This window comes from Poecilia latipinna, unplaced genomic scaffold (genome assembly GCF_001443285.1).
Source record: "Poecilia latipinna isolate Pla-1442-1.1 unplaced genomic scaffold, P_latipinna-1.0 Scaffold255, whole genome shotgun sequence".
In the NCBI taxonomy this organism is placed as follows: Eukaryota; Metazoa; Chordata; class Actinopteri; order Cyprinodontiformes; family Poeciliidae; genus Poecilia; species Poecilia latipinna.
The window spans coordinates 613,521-624,496 of record NW_015112871.1 but is presented as its reverse complement, the minus strand read 5'-3'; the positions used below and the strand labels follow the sequence as shown (position 1 = coordinate 624,496).

The 10,976-nt window shown below is 38.8% G+C and overlaps 1 protein-coding gene and 1 long non-coding RNA gene across 2 annotated transcripts in view; both read left to right on the top strand.

Annotated features, from left to right (window-relative positions):
- LOC106947795 (uncharacterized) overlaps nt 1-5,422 on the top strand; it is a 22,123-nt gene extending 16,701 nt beyond the window's left edge. Inside the window, exon 2 of the long non-coding RNA XR_001425043.1 lies at nt 5,084-5,422. This is a non-coding gene — a long non-coding RNA (uncharacterized LOC106947795). The remainder of the gene's footprint in view (nt 1-5,083) is intronic.
- The window catches only part of LOC106947794 (uncharacterized), a 34,454-nt gene extending 24,625 nt beyond the window's left edge, over nt 1-9,829 (top strand). Inside the window, exon 5 of the mRNA XM_015033036.1 lies at nt 9,079-9,829. Within this exon, the coding sequence (XP_014888522.1) occupies nt 9,079-9,295 (217 nt within the window). The 3' untranslated portion in view covers nt 9,296-9,829. The remainder of the gene's footprint in view (nt 1-9,078) is intronic.
- The last annotated feature ends 1,147 nt before the right edge of the window (nt 9,830-10,976 follow it).

Below are 10,976 nucleotides of genomic sequence, written 5' to 3'. Positions count from 1 at the left end.
AGAAATTTTTTTAAATGACACAAAAAAGAAAAAAAAAAAAAAAAAAAAAAAAAAAAAAAAAATATATATATATATATATATATATATATATATATATATATATATATATATATATATATATATATATATATATATAAAAAAAGATTTATGGTAAACTGTGCAATTAGGCCTGGCGACATTTGCCGCATGTCTTCCTTCTTTCTCATTGCCCTCTTTCCTGTCAAACTACTTTCAAATAAAGGGCACTAGAGTCAACAAAACCTTTTTTTTAAAAAGAGACTATTTACAATATATGAAAACAGTGCAACACAATTTTTTTAAAAAAATGAGTAAAACCGTGCGAATACCAGCATTCACGTAAACACTTAAGCTTGTTGAGAGCCGTGGTGGTTTAGAGGATTAGAGGATACCGAGAGGATAATCTTGAAAAACAGGGTTTCACAATGCCCTGAAAAGGTGACTAGTTAGCTAATAAATTGCCACTCTGTCTCAGAGCCTGATTTCCTTGAAGCCTGGCATGACTTTCTTTTCAGCAGTGGGGGAAATAAATTCAGTTTTCTGAAGGCGTTGTCCCCACCTTTGTTTTGTCGTGGTTCATACATTGCCCATGTGCTAAATCTAAATGGGAGTTTGCAACCCATGTTTCTTGTGTTAACATCCATCCATCCATCCATTTTCTGAACACCCTTGTCCCTCAGGGGGGTCGGGAGGGGTGCTGGTGCCTATCTCCAGCTAACGTTCCGGGCGAGAGGCGGGGTCACCCTGGACAGGTCGCCAGTCTGTCGCAGTCTTGTGTTAACAATAGGCTGCAAATGCCGTTTCCATCTTCAAGGAGCAAAAGCTCTCTGAAGCTGTAGTACACATGCGAGAGCTGCATGACTTGCATTTTATTTTCCTTCATGCCAAGTATTGTGCATTAGTATGCTGTTAGTAAGTGTGGTTGCTGGTCCATTGGCAGTTTAAGAAAGTTTATTGGTCCAAAAGGTGGTGGTAGTTGGTTACTGGTGTGAGATGAGAGGAACATGGCAGAGATCTGAAAGTTGAAAGTTTTGTTTTGAATTTTTGTTTCTGAGGAAGATTTTCTCACATTACACTAGTTGTGGTGATTGTCAGGAAGTAATCCACCACAGGGCTTGCCTGTGCCAAAACCAACACTTTATGTTAGTTCATGTCAGACTTGCAGCACCTGTACAGTTTGAGACAACTCTGGAGTTGAGCAGGCCATTTGCCTTCATTAGTGAACGGGTGCTTCACGTGCAGCTATCCTGAGTAACTGAGATTTTTTTTTTATTTTATTTTATTTTTTTCAAATTAACATAAAAATAAAGTTAATGGACATGAAAAAATCACACATGCGTTGGGTCGCATTTGCCTGTTGTGTGAATGTAGCTCCAGCTAAGTTTCATCCACAGGAAGTGATTTTAATTACACTGAAAGTGGTGATGGTTGGCTAGCTGTTTGTAGAGAGCAATTATCATGCAGACTGAAGGTTTGGAGGAATGCTCATCTGAAACACAAACAGGATGCCAGAGACATAAGCACACAGTCATGCCAAGAGTTGTTGCATTGAAAAGCATCTTAGAGAAAAATGTAAAAACTGTGGCCAGCATGCATTTATTTTTGTGTCCAAAAGTAAGTGCATAAAATGCAAAAAGTGTAGCAAGTTATTCACGTTGCTAAAATATGTAATAATGGAATAAAGTTGTGTTAATTGGTTTTTCATATGCAAAAACACTCATCTTTAATTATTTGCAGGCTAATGAAGCCTCTCATTTGCTCCCCACTTTCCTCCGTTTCTCTCTGCGCGCCTCATAAAAGTCTTGCTGCAGTATAAATTCAAAACATGATCACTTGGCGCTCTTCTCTCTATATTTGTGTACAGCACAGTTAGTTGTGCTGCAAACATGGTCACTCGATGCATTTAACCAGCAGGTCTGAATGACTCATTTAGAGCAGGATGCTTGAAATCCGATCCCTCAAAAGGATTTTGTTGAGTGTTTGGACGTCGGGGCTGAACAGGATCCCAGGCCCTGCGATGCATCCTGCCTGACTTTTTAATGTTATACTAATTATGTGTATGCAGAAATAACCTTGGGAATAAACACCGTAATGCTAGTATCGATATATTATGCTGGTATCACGTGTCACCCTGGGTGTTTTGTACCTCCTTTGATAAGTTTTTTTAGTTTTATTATTTCATTGTTCCAAATTATGCTGGTTCCAAATTATGTATAAAACATAATTTCATGTGAAATTATGTTTTATACATTTGATCTCATGGCTGAACGTGGAACATTGGAATACTAATCCTAAAAACCAAATTAAAATATTATTTAACTCATGATTGAGTTATTATGGATAGATATGTGCTCTGGTAGACACTATAGAGAATATATGGTGACTATATATATATATATCAACTCCTTCTCCTGATATTTATCTTCTTATAAACCTGACATTTGACAGATTAAATCTGACCCGGTTACAAACACTTTTAACGTAAACTTTAAATAAAATGCTTGGAACTGGATCCAAGGTGCTTGAACTCAGAAACAATTCGCCTCTCCAGTGAACGAAACAAAAACACGTGGCTCTAAAGGAGACCGGTGTAAACTTGAGACGCATATTAAGTTACAAACTGGAACGTTACCTTTGTAATTTGATTCACGTGAAACCTGGGTCATAACTGGTACCATACATTTACATTACAGCATCATCTGCACATGTTTAGATGTTGATTTTAGAACATATAAAAGTTTTTCTTTAAAGTGTAAACATCAAGGATCCAGGAATATATCCTTGTGGAACAACTCTAGACGACCTCATGGACGATGTTTTGTGGTGTCGCGTGTGGACAATCATTCGACGGGTCAATCACTTATGTGTTTGCATGAGGGGTAAGATGCTCCAACATCTCCATTTAGCAGATCTTAACATTTCTCTAAAAAAGGATGTCTTGATTGAGCAATCGGCTCTGATGCGACTGTTAAATTTTATTTCTATCATCACGATGGATGATTGAACAGACGATAGTTGCCTTTCTATGGTTGCACCACTTCCACATATACCAAAGCGTTAGAGAAGTTGATGGTGGCCTTATGCTCTGAATCAAAATGAATCTTTGTCAACTGTGGCAGAGCTAATTAGAAAAGGAAGATATTTTGTTTTTTAATCTATTGTTTTAGTTTTTTTAATCATTATACATGGACTGCTCTAGTATTTCTAACATTTTGTGGTTGTACTGACGCCAGGGATGTCATTTGATGTGACAGTACTGATTAGATTTACCAACATTTTCTTCACCTTCCTCTTTTGTGTCATGACGGCCGAACCACTGTGCTTCATAATTGGCATTTTGGTCACACGTCTATAAGCAGAAAATGGAGTCCAAGTCATTGAAACCATTCCACATATGTTATTTGCAAGCAGTTTGAATATTTTAAATATTTATATCTACCAAATACTGCAGCCAAGCAGTTTTTTTGTGATTGTATGTGTTAAAGTTGTATCTGGAATTGTTGTCCAACTTTGTGCTTCTATAGCTAAGTTTTCCTCTTGCTTTCGGTGAAGGCGGACGGTTTTTTCCTCTGCTCCCTCCCTGCCCTGCTTGCTCTGTTTTTGTCCTGTCTTTTTCTCTATTTTTGGAGCCTTTCTTTGTACATCCTCCAAATCTACAAATCTGGTCAACCGATCTCTCAATGTAATTGATCAAGTCCAGACTTGTGTCCAGACAAGTCTGTGTCCCGACGGGATTAACCCTGGATTTATTCATCATAACAGGATTTCTGCTGTTTGGAGTTTGTGGATTCCTGGCTTATCAATAAATCTGTGGCTGACTTGGCCAAACTAGCGAACACTCAGACTGTTGGTGTTGACAGAGACATAAAGTTGGATGTGAGTCTAGCTGAGACTCGCAGCCCAGATGAGGACTCTAAAACTCACTAACGAGTTGGAATCGATCTCGGACGAGCTGCTAGTTTAGGTTCAGTGGAACGACCAAACTAATTTGGATAATTGGGAACTGAGATGAGAGACTTTAGGGAAGGTTGAAATTCATGATCTACCAGACCTAAGACATTCTCCATCTGAATTGGCTTTCCTGTGTGGCCTTGGAAGGGCTGCATATTTCCAATCTCCTTGAAGATATGTACACATAACGCTCCTTCCCTCCTCTCCCCCTCCTGTTATCCATGCGGATGTGGAGCTGAGCGCCCCAAGGACATTCCTTGATAACATCTTTATCGGACTTCTGCCGGGAGGCTGAGCAACATGGTTTCATGGTCCTGTGACATCACCGCCTTCACTCACATCTTTGTTTAGACCTTTGTTTTGTCTGAATGCTGCCATTTGCCCTAATGTGACCTTTCCTCTTATTTCATTCCCCTTTATTATTTAGAAACTGTGGACTACTCACTTTTAACCCAGAAAAGGAATTTGATTAGTCACTCTTTAGCTTATTTTTTATTTTTCTATTTTTTTTTTAAGAAAATGTACAGTACTCAGACCAATGTTATACTTCTTAGATTAATTGTATATTAGTATGCAGAGAGACTATTAGTGCAACTCAGAAAAGGAATTACATACACTTATTTAGGAAACCAGGACAGGGATTAGAACAAACTTGGAATCTAGAAAAAACTACCTTAGCAATTACGTTTTAGAGTCCTGTTCTTCCAACCCAGAAGAGGAATTAGACCAGAAGATACTTACTTATACTTATCTACCAGCCCTGAATAGGAGTATCTAGTTTATCTACTTTAGATCAACATTATTAGATTCTTTTTAGGCTCCTGTTCTTCCAACCCAGAAAAGTATTCGGACCAGAGGAGACTTACAGTATCTATCAACCCTGAACAGAAGCACCTAGTTTGCATACTTTAGCTCAACATTAGATTATTTTTCTTCTTTTGCTCTTTCCTGTGGTTTATTTTGCCTGTATTTCCTTTTAATTCCTGTAAAGCACTTTGTATTGCCTTATTGCTGAAAATGTGCTGTCTAAATTAAATTACCTTTACCTTTAATACCTGATTTGTATAACAGATTCAGAATGGCCATGATGTTTTTTCTCTTCCTTTGATTCCAGGTTCTGCCTGAGGTCAGTAACCCATCCCACCATGTCCAAACCCATCAGAATAAAGTTCCTTTGCCTCCTCTTCATCATCATATGTGTAGTCGCGTTCTTTATTAGCAACAGATCACCCAGCTTCAACCCGAGACCAGTTGTTCCAGAGGTTTGTCCGCGATCAGTCTCCAAAGAGAGCATAACTCCCCTGAAAAACACCAAGCACTTCTTGGTCTCAGCCTTCATGGATCAGAGAGTACAGGGCTTTGACATTCGCCTCATCGGGATGTTTCGGAGAGACTCCATCCAGGAACTCCACTGCTTTTTCTGCTGTGCCGACTACACAAGTGAAACCACTCCGACGAAAGTTTTACAACACTCGGACAACTTCGGGTTTCCGTTCGTCACCACAGACGTCATGTGCCGGATTCCTGAAAAATGCAATGCCACACATGTCACTCTTTTGACTCAAACGAGGCCCATGAACGGATCCGAAAACATCTGGCTTCCCATAAGGAACAAGAAAACTAACGGAGGAGCGGAGGAAAGGATGGATTTCACTGTGTGCGTCTCCAATCTGTTTGGGGACTACAACAATGTGCTGCAGTTTGCACAGACACTAGAGATGTACAGGTCAGTAATCCTAATCCTTACTAGTGAGAAACTTCAGTTTTATGATTTACAATGGGAAATTGAGGTTCACAGTTCTCTTTCTACCCACAAATCAAACTCACCTACAATAATTCTGGATTGAAATTTCTAGTTAACATCAAAAACCAATTCATAATGTCAGAAAATCTTTCATTTTTAAACCTAATTTCTACTAGAGCTCTACGAACCATTTAGATGTTGGACAGATTTATTTTCAACTTCATTGTGCTGCATGAGTCTAATTTTAGCTGTGAATAAGTAATTACTTAAGGCAAATATTAATAAAAGTAGTAATTTAGATAAAATTATCAAGTTGGAGCACCACCAGAAAGTAATAATAATATACAAATAGTCCTGCCTCAGTTATCACCTATAAATAGCTGCTTAATGAGGCTTAGGTATTAAAAGAACAGATGAAGTCCAATATTCTGGCATTATTTTTAACAACAAGGTACTATGTGTTTGTGGAATAAATGCAAACCTCACTCCAATGTAAAAGACTTTTAAAAATAAGATTTTAATTTTGGAGTTGAAGACTTCAATCAACAAACTCACTAAGATACTAAAACTCAACTAACTACTGAGGAAAATATAAAAGATCAATTAAAGTAAAACTACAAAAAGTAGCAGCTTAGCGGACTATCAGTGATTAAAACCAATCATTGGGATGAAGTTTGAACGGTATGAGCCATAGGTGGCTTTAGCTGCGGCAGGCACTGAGGCCCGTTGCGTTTGCAAAAGTTTAGCATCAATAATGCAGAAGCACCATAAAAATACAAAAGAAAAGCAATGAAGTTTAACATTCAAAGCTACCACTGTTTGGCTAGCACAGGTTAGCTTGTAACGTGGCGGATCCTCTTAGCTCTGGTTAGCACAGCATCAGCTGGCAGGTGGCCAGACTCAGTGAAGATGCGTTTCACAAATCTCAAACAGGCAGCCAGTGTCGGGCTGTCGATGGCAATCTTGGGGAGTGTTGGGAAAATAAATTTAAAATATGCTAGTTTTTAAACTTAACTATATGTAGTTGGGGGCATAAGTTTAATTATATTAATTTTAGCAACAGTTAACCTTGGTCCATGTGAAATATATTAGATAGAGCATGAATATTTTGAGTAGATTTTAATTTAGTTAGATTTGGATAATGATTCAGTTTGAAATTGAATCATTATCCAGGGCTTTGACATTCGATGAAGCGACTGTCAAAGCCCTGTACTCTCTGATCCATGAATTTTCAGTGTGACGCCAATCATTGTCCTGCACGAATCCTGAAATTAATGCGTAATAATCACAGTCTGTTCTGTTTATCCTAGAAACTGAAACATTTCTAGGATTTTCTTAACTTACATAAAAATCACAAACGGTTTTGAAAAAGGGCCTTCACCATAGAATGTCTTCTCCTATCAGAGGAAACGGTTGTGCTACATACTAGGTCAAATTCTTTGGTGTTTTCTATGAGGTAAGAAAAAAAACACTAAAATCTTAAGAAAACAAAACTATGTGGGATATTATGGAATTGCTCAGGCAGGAGAACGAGCAAGGTCTAGGTGGAAAATAAATCTCTTTCTGGCAACTAGGCTCTTTGTTTAAATGTATAGAAAAGGAGGAACTGGGAGGGGACTCCAGATGCAACTGGCATGAGAACATCCTGTTTTGAGAATGACCTTTGCTCTCTCCTTCTCTTTATCTTTGGTTTTGAATAGGTCTCCCGTCCTACCTAATTAATTTGAAACTGCTTAGAGGTTTAGAAGGAGAGGACACACCTTCAATGCATATATTAAAATTAGGAATACTCCTATTAATAAAAGTCTCCACTTCACAGCAGCAAGCTGGATTGCTTCATTTTGCAGCCGCACGAGCAGTTCCCAAAGGCGCCTTTGCCTTTCTCTTATTTTTGTATTTTGTTCATTTTTCTACTTTTCTCAGGTAATTAATGTCTGCTTTATGGATTGGACTTCTAGATGGTTTGGGTGTGATGCTGATCTGTTTTTTCTATGCATTTAATTGTCTGAATAAAACTCTAGATATGCCTGAAGCTGAATGGCGACTGGTTGTTCTCTGTGTGGTTTCCTCTGTGCACATGTGGAACTCTGGATTCGTGAGATTAGAGGAAAGCAATTAGCAAAGAAGCTAAACATTTTATTTCTCTGGCATTAACAGGAGCCAGTAATTGAAAGCTTCCTTCTGCAGATTTGAGTAAAACCTAGATCAAAGAAGCACCTAGTCGCTGCAAAAACATTTAGCACTTCAGACTGCTTTACCTGCAGTGTCAATATGTTTAGTAGGTGATTTTATTTTTGTCTTTTTTTGTCCAAGGTTGCTCGGTGTGAACAGAGTAGTGATCTACAACACCAGCTGTGGCCCGGACCTTGACCGTCTTCTGCGGAGTTACAGCCAGGAGGGCTTTGTGGAAATAGTTTCCTGGCCGATCGACAAATACATGAATCCATCGCGAGGCTGGAGATTTTCGGACTTTGGTGGTGATATTCACTACTTTGGCCAGCTCACCACACTCAACGAGTGCATCTACAGATCCATGGAGCGTTCCCGCTACGTCCTGCTGAACGACATAGATGAGATCATCATGCCGTATCAGCATGACAACCTGAAGTCTCTGATGGACGAGCTGCAGAAGCAGCATCCAAATGTAGGTTGTTTATCAGTGCATTATGCTTGTATTGCCAAATACGTTTCCCATCTTTTTATTAAAGCATATTCGCATTTTTTAGGTGGGAGTGTTCCTCATTGAGAACCACATCTTTCCCAAGCATCACTTTGAACCAAGTGGCAGGTTTCACCTTCCTAAGTGGAGCGGGGTGCCTGGAATTAATATTCTGGAACATGTTTACAGAGAAGACCCTGACCGAAAGATTTATCATCCACACAAGATGATCGTTCAGCCAAGGTAGGCCGAGAAATGCATTCAGTCTTAATTTATGTTTGAATTTAATTGATAAAGTCCAAATTTAAATATATGGGTTTTCTAAAATGACAATAAAACGGATACTCAACCACTTCGGACCATAGCAGGATGTTGTACAATGATTCTCAAATGTTTCTGTAACCTGTACCACCTCAGTAAATGAACCCTGATCATCATTTCTTTTTTACTTTATTCCATCAATAGTGTATCCCTGCTCTGGTAGTATTACTCTGTTCTCATAGGCTACTTCTTCTACTGGCTTGAACAGCCAGCCTTAATTTGAACTCTGCTGTCACCTAGTGACCGGAGGCTTGTTTAGCAGTCAAACATGAATAAAGACAATAAATAGTAAAGTCTGGTTTCTCGTGAAAAGTACTGATTTAAAATGTGTTTCATTGTTCTGTATACCTAACCAACATCTCACTCTTGTGTACCGGTGCCGCAGGATGGTGGAGCAGACATCTGTGCATGAAGTGCTCCAATTTTTTGGGCAGAAGTTCAAAGTCCCGCTAGACGTTTGCCGGATCGTTCACGTCCGTGTGGCCCTACGGAAATTACTCAAACTGGAGGAGCTCAAGGTGGACAAGCGGCTGTGGGATTTTCAGGAAAAGTTGATTCCCCACGTGGACAAAGTGTTGGAAAATCTGGGGTTCCTACAATAGAAGTTGAAGGATGGGGTCGGAAGGAAAGACCAGCCAACGAGGATCCTGTTTCGCAGCTTAAAGCTGACGGTGTATGTCTGCCCTCGGAGGGAGCTTGTTTTGTACTTTTACAGACTTTTTTCCCCCAATATATAGCCGGTACACACAAGCCAGTTTAGCAATGTAATTATGTGGTACATGTGCACTGGTAATTAAGCTATTCATGTGCATGTAACATGCTTGTTTTGTTTTCATAAATGACTCAGGGATTTTTAAGTTATTTGTTTTACCAACTGGAATTAAGTTTGCATGTAAAGATATTTTATCAATGCTAGATGCACAAGTAACTGCATTTAATTCCTAGAAATTTAAAAATGTATCGTCGATACCAAACCTTTTAATGCTGCCATTTGCTGTTGAACACTTTGGATTTGACTGTTTGTCTCTTACTTTGCATGTGATTTCTGAGTTTGTTTGTCAGGGAGTAAATATCACCACAGCTTGTGTATGAATATGACCAAGCACAAGATGATATCTGTGGTAACTGCACTGCTACTGTGTACTTGGAATTTTTTTGGGGGGTGGGTTCTTGAGGGGGAGGAGGGTTGTATATGGCATGTCTCACTTCATGTACTTTTAATAAATATGCAAAAAAAAAACATCTCTTTAAGTTACATACTGCTGCTTTAATATTTACTACAACTACAAAGTTTAGAGAAGTTTTTTCATCCATTTCAGCATCAGCTTCTACTCTGGCAGATGAAAAATTGTAAAATGTTGTCAATTGACCTTATGTTTCGATGGCATTTGTCACTCTTAATTTTGTGGATTTTCTAACTACATATAGAAAGTAACATATCCTGTTATCCTGGGTCATTGGTTCTATATAGCAGAGCAAATTATCTGCATTCTGGATCACTTGCAGATCCTTAACTCGACTTTTGGAAGTTTCCAGGAAGTTCTGAAAACTTCCTGAAAACCATGAAGATGTATATTTGTATCCTCATCTGTTCAGTCTTCATACTGTACTTCTAGTAGGACATATAAGTTGAATATATTCATGTAAAATTAAAGCTGCAGCAGGAATCCATCTAATTGTACCATTAGTCCACTGTCTAAAGCTCTGTTCAGAGGTTACAAAGTAACCGATTTCCTGCTGGCGTCTCAGTTGCATTCACAGAAACATTTTCAGCTCCTCAGCCTTTGCTTGGATATTCCACATTACAGTTTATGCTAACCTCAGGGTTTCCCCCAGTGAGCCTGGCGGGCCACCAGACTTTACTTGTGCCCCCACCAGGCTAAGCATTGCTTATTTAAGTTTTTTGTTAAATGTTTGCATTTTTTCAATAACACGCAATTATGAAGTGATGTTTTCAAATTTCCTGTCAACTTTAAACATTTTTTAACTCAAAAACACTATGGGTCGCTGGATGAATGACTGGCTAGACCCTCAACCGCCGGGCTTAGCAAGTTTTCTGGGGGAAACCTTGAATCTTATTCGGGAAAACGATTTGATAAAAGAGAAAAACTTAATACTCTTCATTTAAACAGCAAAGACTGCTCTCAGGTTACGTAGATAAATTCTGGCTAATGTTGGACTGTAAATGATGCCGGTCCACACGTCTCAGTCTGTGTACCTGCATCAAACAACGGCCAAAAGCAGAGCTTTGAAAAAACAAATAAAAGGTTTTAAAAGAATAAT